At 38.0% G+C, this 19,863-nt stretch overlaps 1 protein-coding gene across 2 annotated transcripts in view; it reads right to left on the bottom strand.

The window, feature by feature from the left end:
- The window catches only part of LSAMP (limbic system associated membrane protein), a 755,031-nt gene that overhangs the window by 8,509 nt on the left and 726,659 nt on the right, over window positions 1-19,863 (bottom strand). Inside the window, exon 8 of one of the 2 annotated variants that reach the window (XM_055127103.1) lies at window positions 5,302-5,334. The exons of the other annotated variant lie outside the window; for it this stretch is intronic. Coding sequence (XP_054983078.1) covers window positions 5,302-5,334 — 33 coding nt within the window. The remainder of the gene's footprint in view (window positions 1-5,301; window positions 5,335-19,863) is intronic. 2 annotated transcript variants of the gene reach the window in all.

Here is a 19,863-nt window from a genome sequence, read left to right as displayed (position 1 = left end):
ATTTAAGGGACTGTGGATAAGAGAAAGAAAAGAGAGATTGGAATAGAGAGAAACATACAAAGTCTATATGTTGACAGGAAAAAGTAGGTCTTATTTCAGTATTTGCCTCTTAAGCTTTTTACCGGTTCCATTTTGTCTTTTATTTTGATACAGATCAATATTCAAAGGGAGGGGGACATTGGTGGAGGGCGTTGTGTTAGAACATTGCGTGAAACCCTATCATTAAAAGTATTGCATATCATGGGTGCTTGACATTAAAAATAAATAATAAAAAGTTTTAAAAAAAATCTCTTTTGGCTGTCATCATGGGCACTTTGAAGTTTTTTAGGGATCCTATGCAAATCAATCAGGGTGAATGAGTGTGAAAATGTGAATGTGTATGTGTGTATTTAACACTATGATGGTTTGCAAGTGCAATGGCAGCATCCTTGGCTATGAGAATGTTTCCAAAACTGTCTACAAACATATAAGCTCAACAATCAAATAGCAGGAAAATTGTTGAATTCAAAAAATGTTCTTCTAATCGAATTTATGTAAAATAATGATAGTAGCAATACATGTAACCAAAGCCAACAATTATACAGCATTTTGATACAATCTACTGTTACATATGCTTCGCAAACTGTGCTTGTCATCGTGGCACATATAGTAAAGGAATGCCAGATATTGTCAAATATTTGGCAAATGGCATTTAGGTATGTTAAATGCTTTAAATTTTTAAATTTTTTTCTTTTGTCATTTGGGCCACATCCAGCAGTGCTCAGGGGCTCCTCCCAGCTCTGTGCAATAAAGTGGTGTGGGGATCAAACCCATGCCTTTTGAATGCAAATCACCGGAGCTATTTCCCTGGTGCTTCTGTTTGTTCGAAACAATGGTGAGAACAAACAGAAATAATAAGAATAACATTATCTTTGCAAAATATCTTACAATAGATTTTTTTTACTAGAATGGCATCTGAGGATACAAAAAATATTACTTAATATAAAATAATGAATAGGTCCAGAGCAATAGAACAGTAGGTAAGGTGCTTTCCTTGCAAGCAGCGGAACCAGCCAGATTTGATCCCTGGCACCCTGTAAGGTTGCTTGAGCCCTGCGAGGAGTGATCCCTGAATGCAGAGCCAGGAGTAAGCCCTGAGCACCACTGGGTGTATCTGCCAAACACAAAACAAACATGTTAAACAATGAATATTCCAAGTGTAGAGTTACCAATGTGCACTATAAAATGATCTTCAATGGACAACAACAAATCACACAGAATAAGCAATTTAAGTATTAAATCTATTCCTTATTTTTCTGCATGGCTATAGGAGCATTTAATACAAGGTACTGTATATCTCCATATTTGTGTCTCTCATGAAGAATTAAAGGCCATTGACATGATTTTATAGACTTCAAAATGCACCTAATTAATAGTATGTATTTTCGTAGTCTTCTGCTTTGAGTTGTTTTGTTTCTGTACTCGGAATCGAAGCACTAGAGTCTCACACAAGTAAAGCATATGCCTTACTGCTAAGTCTCACTGCTCACACCTAAGAGTTGCTCAATAAACAGGGGACCAGAGGTCAGAATCCAGGTCTTGTGTGATTCAATTCAGCTCATTTTCTTTCCTCATCCACCTCCTCCATGTGCCTTCTGACTTTTTTGCTTTTTTGAAACTTTTAATGTTGCCCCTTCAGGGCAATTTTCTAGGATTTCAGACCTCAGTATTCCTATCATTTTAGTTCCTCTGAATATAGTGGGTGACATGACACATTTGTCGAGGTTAGTATGTCAGCAGAGCATCCAAAACAAAGGAAGATTGCACACAAATTGAGACCACACAAAGTGAAGCAGAATGGTGTTTTTGTTTGTTTTACCTTAAAGATAGTATGAAACAAAAGGTTGTCAGAAAGATTCTAATTTATCCTATTTCTCCAATCTAAATTTGTGCTAGAACATTTTCAATTATCCTTAAAATACCTTGGAATTGAACAGTTCTGGGGATAAAGTAAAATTACAGACTTACTTTCTTTGAAGAGTAGTAACTACTGAAGAAAGCAAAAACATTTGTATAATACATTATTTATTGATAATGTATGTACTTTATAAACAACTATATACAGTGGAATTGTATATATATTCTAGTGATATTCATACATCTTTATATGTAGGTATATGATATAAACATACTGTTAGTTTTTCAATGCACACAATTGGGACACATATGCTACCTTTACATGACACTTTATGTTCTGTAGGAAATCCCAATATGACAATGTTAATAATCTGTAAAATGCATTTTGTGGACCTGTTACTATATCTTCTATATTACATACTATAAAATTACTATATCAATTATTATTTATTAAGTGCTTCACATAACTATTTAATGTATTAATATGACCTGCTCTTTTTCATAATTAGTTTTGAGAATAAATACATAGGCTTGAAAAAATTGAAAGAGTAAATGGGTGATAGTTGGGGAATCATCACAAGTGTGTATGCAATTATAGATATATATTACTGCATAGGAAACTACTTCAGTTAATGGCTATTTCAAGGGAGAGTAATCAGCAAAATCATTAATTATGTTTTAGTTCATAGTTATGAAATTTCTGCTTATTTGTGGAAATGCAAATGATAAATCTTATTTCTCATACCAGATGGCCAAGCTCAGCAAGTGCTTTTACATACTGACAGATATAATGAAAGCAAGAGTCTGCAAACATAAATTAGCCTTAAGAATAGATGGGCAAATAGAACCACAATAAAAAATTGGCTACATATTTTTTCATATAACAGACAAATCTTATCTGGTATTTAACTGCATTCTGTGTGTGTGTGTGTGTGTGTGGTGTGTGTGTGTGCGTGTGTACATATTTTGAGATGTGTAGCCAGAAAATATTCAATAAATGGTAGCAGCATTGCTGATGTTAGCTTATGGAGTTTAACTCGAGAAAGGTATGAAATACTGTGGAACAAAAGCAATGATTTGTTGAATTGGGTCACTTTTAACTTTTGATCTGAAGGACAAAATTCAGCTGCAGCAAAATTGGGTGTCTTGAGTCAACAATCCAGGTCAAGGTTCTCATCTCTAGTCTAATATGTAAGTGAGATTCTGTATCAAGATGAAAGATGCACCACGTTTTGCAAAGAGAGTGCTAGTAAAAGGGATTTATGACTAAGGAAAAGAATAGTAAGAATAGTCAAACATCCTAAAAGTGAGAAATATAAAAAAAGTGGGCAAATTCCTACACTAGAAATCTGATGTTGGATTCCACCAGCCCAGTCATCTGTCAATTAAAATCCCAAAGAATGTATAAGGTGATTTTAACATCTGCTTAGAGCAAATGCATTTAGAACCTTTATGATTCAAATCATGTTGGCATATTCTATTACTTTCCTGAGTATCTAGGGCTCCTTTCCCTGGATTTGAGAGTAGAATATTTAAAACAGTCATTATTCATGCCGTAGGTGATCTGTGGGCATTTCTTCCAGCTGTCAAGGAATCAGAATCAATCGATTTTTTTCCCCCATAAATAGTTGTCATATATTAAAAAAAGGACAGAGGAGTTAGCTTAAATTTCTCAAATTCATCAGAGTGATTGGAAAGAAAACAAAAGCAATATATTAAACAGATGTTAAACAAGGATAAAAAAAATTCAGATTATTCTAGATCTTTGATATTCTCTAACTGTATATATAGGTTAAAGCACGTTTACATACAGGGAAGCCATGTTTAAAGAAAAGACTGATAAGGTTGACTGTGGTGCCACCTACTGTCCTATTGTAATAAGTACAACTTTCTCTGAGGGAATAAAATTAATAGATTAGAGAGATGTGTATATATTAACATACATAAAAATAAATATATACATTTTTGATAAATGTCTTAGAACTAAATTTTGGCACCTATTGTATAATTTTTAGGTGGCATTATGTTTCCTCTATATCAAGTTAATGATGTTTCCCATCAATCAACATCAAGTATTTTGGTATGCATTAAAATTTATTTGAACTCATTAGCAACTTTTGGTGACAATAAAAATATGATTACATGAGACTTTAAAAATTAGAGAAGGAAAGCCTCTTTTATTCTTCTATTTGTTCTATTTCTTCATTTGCATCAAGACCTGCGGTACCATAATCTATTAAAAATCGTCATTTGAAATTCCAATGTAACTGATAATATCACACTGGAAAGAGAAAATACAGTTAGGATGAGAATATTTTTTCTTTTCCCCAATTATCATTAATTTACATATATATACACAGATGTATAAATATGACATGTGATATATATGATCATATCTATCTGTGATATATATGTATATATATGTATAATATAAATGTGTAATCAGATATTTTTTCCTTACTACATTCTGAGGACTTGTGAAAAAATGGACTGTAATCAATGTCCTCTCCAGAGGGCTACAAAACGTCCACATTTTCTACAACTTCTGGTTATTTAACCAGTTTAAGTGCCATGAGATCAAGTTTTTACTGTTGAGAGTGATCTTGGTTGCCTCACCCACTCTGAGGCTTGAAGAAGAAGACATCTTCATACCAGACAAACCCCAGTCCAAGTGGGTGGCCGCAGGTAATTAGGGATGGTGGTGCTTGGCTGTGCAGATTTGTCTGTGGCTCTGGCTCAGACACTCTAAGGCTTTCTATTGAATTGTAAAGACCTCATCATTGATCATTGTTTGTAGTTTGGGGTTCATGTCTTGAATTTTTAAACTTATTGCATAGTCTTGTTATAGAAAAGAACACTTTATAAACACAGGGTTTATGGGGGTATAAAAGGCAGCTTGAAGGCATAAAACTGAAGTTCTTGGCACAATCCAGAGATACAGCAGCTTGAGCAGGGTGGAGTTATACGAAGGCTTGGGGTCTGCTGGGAAACAGACAAGTCCTGCCCACTCCAAGTTTGTTCTCTTACCTCCAGCAGGTGTCTGCATACACAAGCAACAGGAAATGATAAAGGGGGCTCTGTCACTGGATTGTGAATCTTGTGTGTCACCACACAGGAATTAACCATGGGCACCTAATTATCCTGGGGGTGAGGAATAACTTGCTCAGCTCTAGATACTTAAACATGAAGAATTGTTGAAAGCAATCCCGGGAAATGGGTTGGATCAGGAACATTTTGTGAAAGAAAAAGTTTACAATTTGAAAAAAAACAGCGGTTAAATGTATTTGGGGCATTATTATCACTAATTACTAAGAAAAAATAAATTCAGTTTTATGTATTAATGACATAGTGGCATAAAAAGCTTAATTTTAATATATCGAAGGTTATGAGAAATAGAAACCATACCTTTTTGCTTGAAGTGCACGGTGGTACCAATTTCTAAAAAAGAAACATTTAACAAAACAAAAACAGATAAAAAAAAAACCCTATCAATTGCTTATCCTTAATTGATACCAAGAGCTAGCTTGGTACTCTCCACTGAAAGGAGAATGAGAGAAAAGGTGGAAAAGAATTCTAATAAGAACATAGACTGGGAAAGCCTGAGGGATAGAGAAAGAGATTGCTCTATTGCAACAAATGCCCAGGTAGAGGTGGCAAAAAATTACAAAAGAAGAAATATAGCTACAAATGCTTGATTTTACCTGTGGTGTAACATTGTGTAGACAATACAGTAATTTTGAGTATGTACTTTTGACTGTGATTTAGGGAGCCAAAGTATGTGTCTAATACCTCGCCTTATTCTACTATTTTGCCCCTCGTCTGCTCACTCAGCCTCGCTCTCCTACATACTGTCTAGTCCAGCTTTAAAACCTCTGTGTGTGCTGCTTAATCTCCTTGGTCTCTTTGTGGAGCTCAATCACCTAAATTTAGATTTCTGCTGAAATGCTACCAACTCAGGAAAGGCTTCTCCCATTACCTTGTCCAAAAGGTTGCTCTTTATTACTTTGTTGTGCTTAATAATACATCAGGTATTAATTTCAAACCACTTCATGGCATCACATTGTACATTTACTTATTGCTCACAGATTTGTCTACTTTACTCATGTATACCTTACTGGGCAGCAACAGTGTATTTTGTTAACTACTGCATCTCTAGTGCCTCGGTGAGGTCTGGCATGTAGAACATTTTTTAGAGCTATAATTTAATATATAATTACATATCAGTGTTTAAAAGTTAAATACTGTACCGTTACGTGGTCTTATCAATAAGCCATATACTATTACATCATTAAAAGTAGCACTGTTAGCACTGTTGTCCCATTGTTTATCGATTTGCTCGAGCGGGCACCAGTAAGGTCTCCATTGTGAGCCTTGTTGTTTTTGGCATGTTGAATATGCCACAGGTAGCTTGCCAGGCTCTGCCATGTGGGCAGGATACTCTCAGTAACTTGCTGGGCTCTCTGAGAGGGCAGAGGAGTGGAACCTGGGTCAGCTGCATGCAAGGCAAACACCCTACTTGCCGTGCTATCGCTCCAGTTCATTAACAGTAAATATGCAAAATTTTGAGAAAATAACACTTTGACTTTCAGGACTATTGGACGGCTGGTTAGATTTAGGTGCCAAGTCTAAATGGCTAGGAGCTGTTTTCTATATGAAGGATATACCCTGATGGCTTAATTTTTTTAAAGCAAAATGTTATCAGAAATAAGAGATAGCTGACTCAAGAAAAAAAAAATAGGCTTTTTCAGAGAGTGGAGAGAGCTGCATGAATTAAAACAAAGAATTACACACTCAAATTGAGGTGTGGTGATTCCAGTATGGAATATGCTCAAATAACATGTTTTCATGAAGAAAGCAAAACACTTTCACTTTGAAGCCAGATCTCTCTTTACATTGGACGTGTCTTGTTTAAAGCATGTAAATACTTTCTAGTGGCTTTCAAAGTAAGTACCCAAATCCTTGGCATGGTTTCATCTACTCCCTGTCACCATTATCACCATCTCTCTCCTCTTCACTGCCTATCACATTCATACTTAAATTTATACATATGAATTTATCATGTATGAAACTTTTATGTCCAGTACTATTGTTTATTTTCCCTGATGCCATGTTTTCTCTGCTACATGGTCTAGGGTCCAATGTTCAAGCTACTGCAAATCTCATTCATTATTTCTCATCCTTAATTATTACTGACACAGTGAAATCTTTCTTAGACTCCTTAGCATATTAAGTTCCTTTATTTTAAGAAAATGTTTGTTTTTGGACTGCACCTGGTGTTGCTCAGGGCTGACTCTTGGCTCTGTGCTCAGGCATCACACCTGCGAGGCTCTGGAGAGCATCTGGGGTCTTGGAGATGGAACCTGGGCTGGCCAAGTGCAAGGCAAATGCCCTGCCCACTATCCCTATCACTTTGTCCTTCAAGTCATTTTATTATAAGCTGCTATTCTTCATATCACCCACTTCAGTTTTAATTTTAAATATATCTGTCTGAGACTTTGATTACTGCCTGTCTTCAGTCATACATTGTGAATTCCATCACTGTTCACTGTTATGGTCCATTCAATGCATGACAGACTCTTTAGTGTACAATGGCTCAGGATAGTGGGTATAGAATGCCTAAAAAATGAGGAAATAAAAATTATACCAAGCATTCCCTTAGCAAAGGGCCAATGACTGTAAGATCAAAATGTAATATGAGTAGCTAATTTTTTTTTTATTTTCTGGTTTAGCACAAAAAGTCTATACAAAAAAAAACTATACAAAATTAGATTTGTAAAGTTTCTGCGGCTCTGGGCAATTTATTATCTTATCTCATCAATTTTTCTTTTGCACAATCACAAAAGATCATAGAGGGAAGTGTTCAGAGAGAATACTTTACTGGAAGTTCTTACGTTGGCTTGGAGAATGTCACAATTGTCCTTCTGTCTGAAGACTTGAAAGTGTCTGGCTACAACTAAGCATTAGCAAAACTAGTATCCACCAGATGGCTCATAAGCTGCCTACAAATAAGGAAAGAGTTATTTAATTAAGGGGGAGTGTCCCTAAATTATCCCTGAAATGAAGGGGAGTCTAGTGCAAATGTCTTTTAGTATCACAATTCTGGTGAACTTTCAGATATACTTCTAAAAATTCTCAAGTCCCAAGTAGCTACTGGTCTGTAATTGAACTGATAGATTGGTTGCAGAGAGTTAACACGTGCAATGCACTGGAAGTCCATACAGAAAGATGAAGCCAGAATTTTGCTCATCTCCTATCAGAAGCCAGTGTGTGCTGCCACTTGGACTCCAGAAGAGAATTCAGCTCCTACATCAAGAGCTACAACCCTGCTCTGTATCAGTTGACTCCTCGAATGATCTGCTCACTGACATCCCAACTGTACAGAACACTGCCATATGTTTTCTTTCACCATTTTTGTCCTAATACCTTTTCTTTGAGATCCAGATATGTACCTGTTGCTTAGACTCAAACAATAAATATGAGTTAAAATTGTTGAAAAGACACTGTAAGGACTTCAGTGGTGAACATAAAATGTTGCACAAAGATAGTGATATTTAATGACAAATATCTGAAATAGAAATGATGTCATAATGCAACATTCATTCAACGAAAAGGAAGACATTGGAGAGAATGCCCCTGTTGAATATGAGGAAACCGAAGCTTATAGAGACCAATCAGTTATACCCCGTGGACAGGAAACAGAAATGAGACTGAAATGTAGGATTTCCAGTTTTCTAGCCAGAAATCTGTCCACCATTGCATGATGTTCATCTGGATTTTTAGAGAAGCAAACACTTCTAGGGTTGCAAGTCGAGTTGGTATTTAAATGAGTCATTAATTGCTGGGGTGAGTTTAACTCTATTCTTGTATAAAACACAGTTCACTTTTTTTGGTCTAGCCTTTTGACTTGTCAATCTTTAAAGTTTACAATTATCCCTCGACGTCATAAAGTAATGCTCTTTAATCAAAGGGAGCTAGATCTTTGATGAAACCATCCTCACCCAACGAATATACATGGCTTTGCCCGTTCTATCCCTAATCCACACTTCTCATGGGAAAAAAATCCTAGTAATTCTTATGGAAACAGGGCGCCAGGAGACCAAAGGTTCTGCTGAAAATGCAGAAAATGCCATTTAACCTTGTTGCTCTGCATACATCATCTATATAGAGATTTGTATTAATTTATGCTCCCATGAATGTGTGCTATAAATGAGGTAAAGTATAATATTTTATCAAGAATATGAATTTGTGATATATATAAATTAGGTAAAGTATAACATTATTTCAAGAGTATTGCCAGATATGTAAGTGTTTATTGAATAAGAATTGTGTTCTATTTGTGTTTAAAAAATTTTCTGAAAGAAGTATCAGTGAAATATTTGTTAAAAGGGGGCACACACATAGTTTAACAAGTAAACCATGCAGGCAATGCATATTTACATGATAACTTTAATGTATTTATTAGTAAACAGAAGTCCCCCTAATTAATGAAATACGTCATTAAGAGGAGTATTTTAAACATTTAAACATTTATTTGGGCTTTTGGGCAACATCTGGAGGTTCTCTGGGGCTTACTCTCGGTTCTGTGCTCAGGAGTCGCTCCTTGCGGTGCTAGCGACTGAAACAGGAGCTTTTACAAACAAGCCAGTGTCTGCATCTCCTGCCCTCTCTCTCTGACCCTCAAAGAGGCAATTTCTTCCCAAAATTAAGAATATTCCCATTAAAAACATATTTGTAAAAACCAGATAAAAGGCCGAAGTGATAGTACAGTGAGAAAGACGCTTGCTTTGCATGCAGACACTCCAGGTTGGATCCCTGCAACCATAGTTAATCCTCTGAGCCCAGTCAGGGATGATCACTGATCAGGAGTGATCCGGGAGTGATCCAAGAGTGATCCAGGAGGTCAAGAGCAAGGGTAAGTCCTGAGCACTGCCAGATATGGCACCAAACCACCAGACACACACACACACACACACACACACACACACACACACACACACACACACACACACACACACACACACAGAAATTCTCCCTATTGCCACAATTAAACCGATGTGAAATAGTAATGATCTGAATTTAATATTCTATGTCTTTACAAAAGGAAATGTAGGGCTGGAGTGATAGCACAGCTGGTAGGGCATTTGCCTTGCACACAGCCCACCCAGGTTCGATTCCCAGCATCCCATATGATCCCCTGAGCACCGCCAGGGGTAATTCCTTAGTGCAGATTCAGGAGTAACCCCTGTGCATCGGGGTGTGACCCAAAAAGAAAAAAAAAGAAATGTAGCGCTTAACAATTTTCTATCACCTACTTTTGCTGGAAAAGAATATTTCTTTTCGAGGAGCAAATCTTGGGTTTTTTCTTTTTTGTAAGTTTTGAGCTTGGCTCTTTGAAAACTTGGTTGTGTGCTGCCATCTTGTGGTTAAACTAAGACATGTTCCCAACTGTTGTCTAAAATAATCATCTTTGTCCACCAGGTGGCAACAACGGGCGAAACTAAAACTTTTCAGTGTCCAGGGCAGGTGGGAAAGGTTGTGTCTCAAAAGGATTCTTTTTTATTAGGATAGGCAAGATTTTTTTTTAATATTAACAATATTATCCAGGTGGCGGATGGAGTGGTATATCAGGGCTGTGCCACAGGGGATCCTTGCAACCAAGTGTGCAATCTTAGCAGGGAATAACCTGCACACTTCCAGTGCGTGTCCCGATACTTCCTATAGCACAATAAATGGTCACCACTGGCTACCTCACTGTTTATTGATTAATTTTAGTTTATTAATTTTAGTTGGTTTTCTTTTTCGTGGGGTCCACACCTGGCTATACTCAGGTTTCTCCAGACGGTGATCAGGGAACCATATGGGATGCCAGTACTCAAATCTGTTTTTACTGCTTGCAAGATAAGCACATATCATGCTGTACTATGTCTGCAGCCTCTTTGCACAGAAAATTTTTGATTCATTATTTTTGAATTGACAAGCTACTGAGAGTATGCTGCCTGCACGGCAGAGCCTGGCAAGCTACCCGTGGCGTATTCGATATGCCAAAAACAGTAACAGCAAATCTCACAATGGAGACGTTATTGGTGCCCACTCGAGCAAATCGATGAACAATGGGATGACAGTGCTATAGTGCTAGCAATGAAAAATAATTCCATTTCTAGAGAAAAGGCTATCTCATGATATTGAATGAAACTACCTTTTCATTCAATATCATGAGATATGGTGTTGGAATTCCCTGCATGATCTTGTTCTTGTTCACAGCAATTACCCACTGAGATGGGGCAGATTCTGGGCCTTCCCAAGATCTTTCATATTTTCTCGAGCCAGACTGAACAGGGCAAGTCATTTATGGATTTGATTCAGTCTCTCTCCCGCAGAATAGGAGACCATGAACTCTGCATTTCCAGAGACCAACTCTGGTCCTGCTTTAAAGTAGTTTATGAGGTTAACCCATGGTTCCCAGACGAAGGAACTCTAGAAACCAAGATTTGGAAAAGAGTTAAGAATAATGTCTCTAAGGCATCTAAGGAAGAGACTGAGATCCCCATGGAATTCTGGATTACATGGGAGATTGTTAATTCTATTCTTCTGTTTTTGAATAATGCAATTAATGTGGAGAACATTAGGAATAATACGGCCTCAGCTCCTCCCACACCTAAGTCTCTAAAGGATTTTCATAGTAAAAATATTTCTGAGGCTGGTGAATATAGCTCTATTTCCAGTGTATTAGATGGAAGTGATGCGGGTTATGAGTCTGCTATCACTTACTCAGATTCTGAGTCCGAGAGTGACTCAGCTAAGTGGCCTCCAGACTGCTCGGGACATGCTCCCAATCGCCCAGTCCAGGCAGAGAAGAAGCAGCATCCATCTTATCGCAGGTTAAGGATGGATTCTCTCAGTCCTTTCAAACAGGCCTGTGTCTCGTACGGGCCTACATCTCCGTACTGTAGGGAGTATCTTGCATACTGGAGTAAAAAGTCCTACTGGGTACCTCAAGATTTTCACATGGTTGCTAAGACATGTTTAAGCCCTTCTCAGTACTTGGATGTGGCTCTATGATGAGGCCAAGGCAAAGATTCAAGGCCTAGGCCATGCTCGACAAAACTTTTCAGGGATTGAGTTGATTTGTGAGATGTTAACTGGTGAAGGGAAATGGCGCGACCCAGAAAGGCAAGTCACCTTGCCTTGTGCTGTTTTTGCTCATGTCCGTGACGCAGCCCTGCATGCATGGGAGAAGGTTGATGCAGATGCAGAATTTAAGGAAAGTTTTACAAAGATTTTCCAGAGAGCCTCAGAACCTCATGCAGATTTCATAGGAAGGTTGATGAAAGCCATTGAAATGCAGGTTAAGGATAAAGCAACTCAGGAGCTGTTGACTAAACTATTGGCCTTTGAAAATGCTAATGAGGATTGCCAGGCCATTCTGGGCCCTATTAAGGAGAAGAAAAACATATTCGGGTACTTGGAAGCATGTTGGAATGTTGGCTCTGTTAAACATAAGGTGCAGGTCTATGCCTTACAGAGACAAGCTCAGAAAAGATGTTTTAATTGTGGAAAACCAGGCCACTTTCCTAAAGATTGCAATGTGCCCCCAAGCCATGCTACTGTGAGACCACGTCCTGGGCCCTGTCCCAGGTGTAAGAAGGGAAACCACTGGGCCAGAGACTGCAGAGACAGACTTGCACCTCCTGGGCCCTGTCCCCGGTGTAAGAGGGAAAATCATTGGGCCAGAGATTGTCGCTTTAATTTTGATGCAGTGGGTGACCCCAATACAGGAAACCTGCAAGGAGACCAGCCCCAGGCCCCGCAAAATCTGGGGATGTTCTCAGTTGCAGCCCCTTTCCCCAGTGTGGAGTTTCAGAGCTCCAATTAGTATAATTGCTGCAGCCAATGATGGCAGGAAGTGCAATTTTGGGTATTTCCTGCCCCAATACAGTTATTAAAACCCCTTTTCAATAGCGAACACTATGGCTTTAAGCCACCTCTGCATTTTCAGTGGACATATGGAATGTTAAATCAAATACAAAAAGGAGATATTTTCTCAATTGAATGTAGCAGGAAAACTCCTCATTTGAGGAAAAGGCTATGCTTTTGTTTCAACAGATGATAACCCCGCTGGGAAACTTTGGGTCCCATTACGTCTTGTGAGAAGTAGAATTCAACCACCTGATTTGGATCTCAGACCACCAGAGACTCACAACTTTTCTAATTCCAGCTCTGATCCATCGCCAAACTGATCTCAGCTGGAAGTCACAAGAAAAGAAGGGGAGCCAGCATTAGAGGACCTGCAGCAAAGGCCTCTAGCCCCTTTCAGCATATCATGAGGTCACATTAAGAACATTCCTTATACCCCTCTTTTACAGGTTGTGGATTGGACAACCTGTAAAAATAAGGCCTCCATATTTTGAACTAACAATAATTTACTTTTACCCTTTCCTTGGAACTCACAGGTTCCTGAAGGAGAAAGGAATGATTTAACAGGAACACCTTCTCATATATCTCTAGGATATCTATTGGTATTGGAGCTCCCCTTTATCTCTTTCTTTATCCACAGGCATGGAGACCAAACCCCAACTGCGAAAGCCTCTAATAACTTTAAAGTGTTTTTTCCAAACATAAGCTAGGTTACACATCTATGACTATCGAGGAACCTGACCAGAGAATGGCTGCATTCCTCTGCTGAAGTTTTCCTGCCAGAAGTTGTGATGCTCCTGTTCCAATGCTTCCGGACTGATCCAGTGATTCCTGAAATTTATTGGACTCCTAAGAGCTGCTCCCCTGAGACTCATTGCTGCTACCACTACTGATGCTGATACAGGAACAACTCTTCAGTTTTGATCCAGACACTTCATTTCTTCAAAATGGGACTAAATGACTCTTAATCATTGATGACTCACATCACCCCTGGACAGTGCAGGACAATTGAACGCTTCACTATAAGCACTGCTCTGGACCCAGGGTCAGACTGAAATATTAGTACAACTAATAAGACTGTATTGTGATTTTAAATTGTGCTGTGACTTGGAATTGTACTGTATTTAGAATTGTTCCTCTTTCTATTTCAAATTTTTGTAATTTTGTAAACAGAAAAGTGGGACATGTAGGATGACATTACTTTGTCCTCTCCCCCTTGCCATGAGTAGCTTGTCCCGGTTTTTCCCGGAGTTTAGGCTTACCACAGTCTCACCCATCAAGGTGTTCCCGAATCTCTCCCTTCCCTTTGTTTAGCTCTAATCATCCTACAGACCAGAATTTTCTTTTATTGATCCCTCAATTCTGACATGTAAAAAATTCATTTTTATTTTAAAATAAATTTAATAGCTTTATCTAAAGATATCTTCATCACTAATACAAATGAAAATCTTGAAAATAAAAACAAAATCTTGCTTAAAGTTCACATATATCCTTTCTCTTAGCTTCCTTAGCTTGTGATATGATTCATTTCTCTTTACAGCAATTGAAGTGAGTGTTGTGAAGGTAAGAGAATCTTCAAAGAAAACTCCAGAGTTTTAGTAGTTTAGGAACTATCTTATGGCTCTAACTTTTTGTCCTTTGTATACTTATGGCTTTTTTTTTTGTCACTTTTAATTCTCTCAGAAACATGAGATGAACATATCATCTATAAGCCAAGAAGTTGATTTTTATGCCCTGCCTTTTGTTCTTGATAGCTTGCTTCTAATCCTAAACTTCTAAGTATTCATTCCCTCCTGTACATAAAATATGTAGTTTAGGATTTATACTATGTATGTAGTCTAACGGACTGGAGCGGTAGCACAGCGGGTAGGGAGTTTGCCTTGCACGTAGCCGACCTGGGTTTGATTCCTCCGACCCTCTCAGAGAGCCTGGCAAACTACTGAGAGTATCCCGCCTGTACAGCAGAGCCTGGCAAGCTACCCATGGTGTAATTGATAAAACAGTAATAATAAATCTCACAATGGAGATGTTACTGGCGCGCGCTGCGCTCAAGCAAATCAATGAACAATGGGAATACAGTGCTACAGCGCTACAGTGTAGTTCTAACACCAGAGTGTCTAGCTGAACACAAACAAATGTATTCATTTTTTAACCTGCTGCTCTCAGGTGCACAAGAAAAGCTTCTCTTCTGTTCTACAGGACAGTCCTCTTTCTTTGAGGCAAATTTTCTATGCCACATAGATTTGGAAAATTGACATTTTAGAGGATTTCAATTAATGACACTTTTAAGAGGGGATTAGTAAGAGCCTATGTTCAGGGAGTATTTAGATGGGGATTTTATCTTCCAATTGCCTGCTGGAAGAGAAGTGAAGAGTGGGGGGTGGGGAAGACACAGAGAGAGACAGAGAGAAAGGGAGAGAGAGAGAGGGGGAGAGAGAAAAAGGGAGAGAGAGGGAGAGAGAGGAAGAGAGAGGGAGACAGAGACTCTAAATTGTGAAGATTTTTTAAATTTGGTTTCTGGTCACACCTGTTGGTGCTCAGGGATAATTCCTGGTCTGCATTCAGGAATCTTCCTGGCAGGGCTTGAAGGACCCTATGAGATGCCCAGAATTAAACCCGGATTGACCACATGCAAAGCAGGTGTACTACCTTCTGTATTATGTCTCCAGCCCCTCACGAAGAAATTTAATAAAATAAATCCAGGAGAAGATTGGGGTCTCAGGTTCTTCCTCCCTCACGATATCTAGGGACCTGAAGCATTCTTGAGGTTCCTTCAGGGGAATTTATTTTTTCTGTGCTCTAACTTTGATTTTGCTAAGGTTTTGAAAAATAAAACCTTTATTATTATAGTGGCTTAAAAAAGGGATATTTTTATTAATTCAGTTTTCAAAGCTACACTTAGAAAGTTATTAATTTCTTCTTGCAGGTTCTCTACTTTACTTAGAGGCTTTAGGGATTAACGGCTTCTACTTACAGTTATTATTATTATCTTTTCTTTTGACATAGAAAAATGATGCCTGTGATTTCTATTTGGGTTATTATCACTTTTGATTTTCTCTCAAGTACTACATACATTCTAGGTATTGTATAAATTCTAACGCTGAATAATTTCAGAGTAGTATTCTCTGAGTAATCATTTTGGTTTTAGTTCCGGGAAAAAGTTATAATTGAGACAAAAGTTTAAACTTCCATCTTGTAGTTCTGAGTCTTTTCTTAGTAAGTTTGTAGGTGAACCAATATTTTAACTACTGAGAGAACATAACAAACTGAGGAAACCAAGAAGTCTTGTCATATCATCAATAACTGAGAAGGGAGATGGCTTCCCTGGGCTAGATGTAGGTCATAAAGGAATCCTACACTTTGAAATGCATCTAAAAGGCTTTTTCTTTTCATAGACATATGTGACCAGAAGTGGATTTCAGATGTTTGATGATATTTCAGAGGGAATCACAGACATGAATGATTTACTAGGATATCTGCCGGACATATGGTTCAGTTGTCCAGAAAAAAAAAAAAAACCTGTTGAATAAACAAAACCAAGACAAAATGAAAGCTGACAGTTTCTCAATATGTCATTTAAAAAATTGTCCTTACTCTCATCAACTAGTGGACTCTTGATTAACCAAATATTTTATAGCACTGTTGTCCCGTTGTTCATGGATTTGCTCAAGAGGGTGCCTGTAATCTCCATTATGAGAATTGTTGTTACTGTTTTTGATATAGTGAATGCGCCACTGGTAGCTTGCTAGGCTCTGCCATGCGGGCGGGATACTCTCTGTAGCTTTCCAGGCTCTCCGAGAGGGACAGAGGAATCGAACCCGGGTTGACCACGTGCAAGGCAAAGGCCCTACCCCCTGTGCTATCGCTCCAGCCCAAATATTTTATACTAAAACAAATTAAAAATAGGTATTAATGAACAAGAAAAGATCATTTCTTTTATTAAAAACCTGAATGAAAGACCCTGGGATAATCTCTCATAAGTAAGGCTTGACCCCGGAGGGTACATAGCTGGGAAAGAGCACTGGTGAGAGGGGAAGTCCAGCCTTCGCTAGTGTTGAAATCAAAGACTGTCTCAACTGAATATTTTATAGCACACCTAAAGTTCAAACTTTTGGTGAACTTTTTGTTTTAATCATACCCACGGTGTTATTTCCAACGAGAGAACTACATGTGAGCTTTATTTTCTTCTTTATCATTTAATATCATTTCAAATTCTCCTATAATGAGAATACATAACTTTTATTATCCGACTAAAAAACAATTAATGAAGACAAATCTATGCAGCCCCCAAATGATCTAAATCTGAGTAAAAGGGGGAAAAATTATTCTTGTTGCTTATTTGCACTGGGCTGAGAACATTACCAGGAGAGAGAATTTCCTTCCACGTTAAGGTTGGCTGGTTTTGCAGAGGGAAATAAAGATAAGAGATAGGCGGCCCAGTTTCTGCAAGCAACAGTCTTTCTTAAGAGCGTGAAATGTAAATGCCATGAAAGAGTACTATGTGGATTTAAGAGTGCTTTGTCGCAGTTGCCCTACAGAGCACGATGGTGTGTGATCCGTTTAACTGCTGCGGGTTCTGAGGGTTCTGCTGCGGTTCTGTGGGTTCTGCCCCGGGGCCTTCCGCACTGTTGCAGAAAGTGCCGTCTCTCTAAGTTCTCTCCACATAAAGAAAGCGCTTCATTAAATCTCTCACACCAATTCAGCTTTCTCAAACCCTCTGGGTTTCTTATTTAGCTTGAGCGGCTTAATTTTTAATAATCAATGAATTAAATTGTTAGAGAATGCCCAACGGGCTAAGTTTAATAAAGGGGTTTCCCTGCGCCACTCTCCCTAACAATATGCATAAGATTAGAAACATTCCAGAAGCAAATTTATTTGAACGAGCTGTCAGTACATTATTCAGGTCATACATAGGGTTTCTATCTTAAAGAGGAACAATTATGTCTGTCCTTGTGCCCGAAATGGATTCATGGGTCCCGGTGGGTACAATCCTATGTTCGCTTCTTGTTGGAATTAAATATTTAATAAAGCACCACCTTCTAGTAACAAACATGCTTGGTTGTTAGTGCAAAAATAGATTGTATCGTCTGTGTTTTAGAACTACATTTATATATATATACATATATATATATATATTTAAAGCTTTATGTATCTTCATTTATTTGACTTGCTAAGAAGGATTAAAAATATAGGTTTGGTGAAGTCCCTAGAGATTTTCATTCTTTTAGGTTTCTTTTCTGCTTTCTATTTCCCAGCTCTAAATTGTCACTTGCAGAACTGGTGAATACATTTAGATTCAAATTCTAAGGGATTCAAAGCTGTCTTTAATGCATGTCATGTGTGTTTTCATTTGTGTGTCTCAAAATAAAATCATGCAAAGACTATGAAAAAAAGTAACTGGCCTGTGGAAATTGAATGCTGACATAAAAAGCAAACTTGTAAGGTTTTCATGGGGGTTTAAAGCTTTAGGAAATAGGACGTTGAGGAATTAAACATTGGTGCTATGCTCTGAATTCCTGTTGAACTTGAATGTATGATGATAACTAGCGCTGGGCAGCCCTGGAAAGGGAGCTTCTATCTAGAATTCTTTCTTGTGATTTCTTTATTGGGAGAGCCGGGTTCTTAGAAGCAAGTTTATTCTGGCAATACATCTTACAGCTTCACTGACACAACTAACATAAGTAAATAACCAGGTTATGGAACAACTCCTAGAAAAACACTGATAGCTTTTTACAACCTGCCCATTCTTTCAATAAAATTAAAACCTCCCATCAACCATCCCCGTTGCAAAGCTGAATTGTTTTCTCCTATATATTCCTTTGACTATGAGGTCTCAGGACCCACCAAGAAACTCATGCTAAATTGTAATACTACATGTCGGCAGTGTCCAGACAGACACGTAAATATAGTAGGTGGAAATGCCAATCTCATATCCTTTAACTTTATTGGTGCATTACATTCTTTTTGGCTTTTTTTTTTTAATTAAAATGTGTCAGATGTAATAGAGGAAGAAGATATGATCCACGTGAAAATGATTCCTTTTCCAAATTTCAAAACTGACTCAGACTTTCATCTCCACCAGTTCAGCTTTTGTGTTTTAAGACCTCCACCTGTATCGGAATATCGTACCACTCTCTAATGCTACTCTGTCTTTTTAACTTTACTTCACCTGAAAGCCATCTATCACCAGTCAAGACTAAGTTTCTTCTGTTCAGTGTTTCCCAGATTCCACACGGGCATCCTTTCAACGTAGTAGTTTTCTGTGATAGTCTACTTCATCATCTGCCTTCCCATATGTAAACTCTTTTACTTTTGAAATTTATTTTTTATTTTTGTTTGTTTCTTTTTGGGTCACACCCAGAGATACTCAGGGTTACTCCTGGCTCCATTCAAGAATTACTCCTGGCAGTGCTTGGGGGACTGTATGGGATGCCAGGGATCAACATGCTAGGCAAATGCCCTACCCTCAGTGCTGTATCACTCTGGCTGGCCCTGTAAACTCTTTTAGTATGTAGGGAGAGTCTGGCTTATTTTCTACAGTAACTTCCAAGAACTAGCTTGGAAGGATGCAAAACTTCTTAGAAGAGTGTTTTTTGAGTAATGCACTATGTTTGTTTTTATGATGATAAAAATGTTCTGCGTTGTCAGGTAAACTTAACCTGGGAAATTTGTACTGCCAAGCAAGAATAAAAGCTATTTATTGCATTACTAATGATTAGATACTGCAAGGAAAAGAAAAGATCTACTCTAAATAAAACTACACAAAGTTAAAGAGAGTGGAGAGTACATTTAAATAAATGGCAAAACAAGAGAACATGCAGCATATGTAATTCAGCAACATTATCACTCTGCAAACTGAAAAGATTTTACCAATCCACTTACCTGGAATCTGGAGCTCCAGGTAGGAACATAGAACAAATCTCCCAAGTTATTCTCCGATTCAGAAAAGAATATTGCCTTCTATGACCTATCCAGGTTTCCTTTCCTTTTTCTTTTTTTTATTACTTTTTTCTTAAAGTTCCTGTTCTCCACACCCCTTACTCCCAAGTCAAA

Source organism: Sorex araneus, chromosome 2, assembly GCF_027595985.1.
Source record: "Sorex araneus isolate mSorAra2 chromosome 2, mSorAra2.pri, whole genome shotgun sequence".
NCBI classification, from domain to species: Eukaryota; Metazoa; Chordata; class Mammalia; order Eulipotyphla; family Soricidae; genus Sorex; species Sorex araneus.
This window is presented reverse-complemented; position numbering and strand designations above follow the sequence as displayed.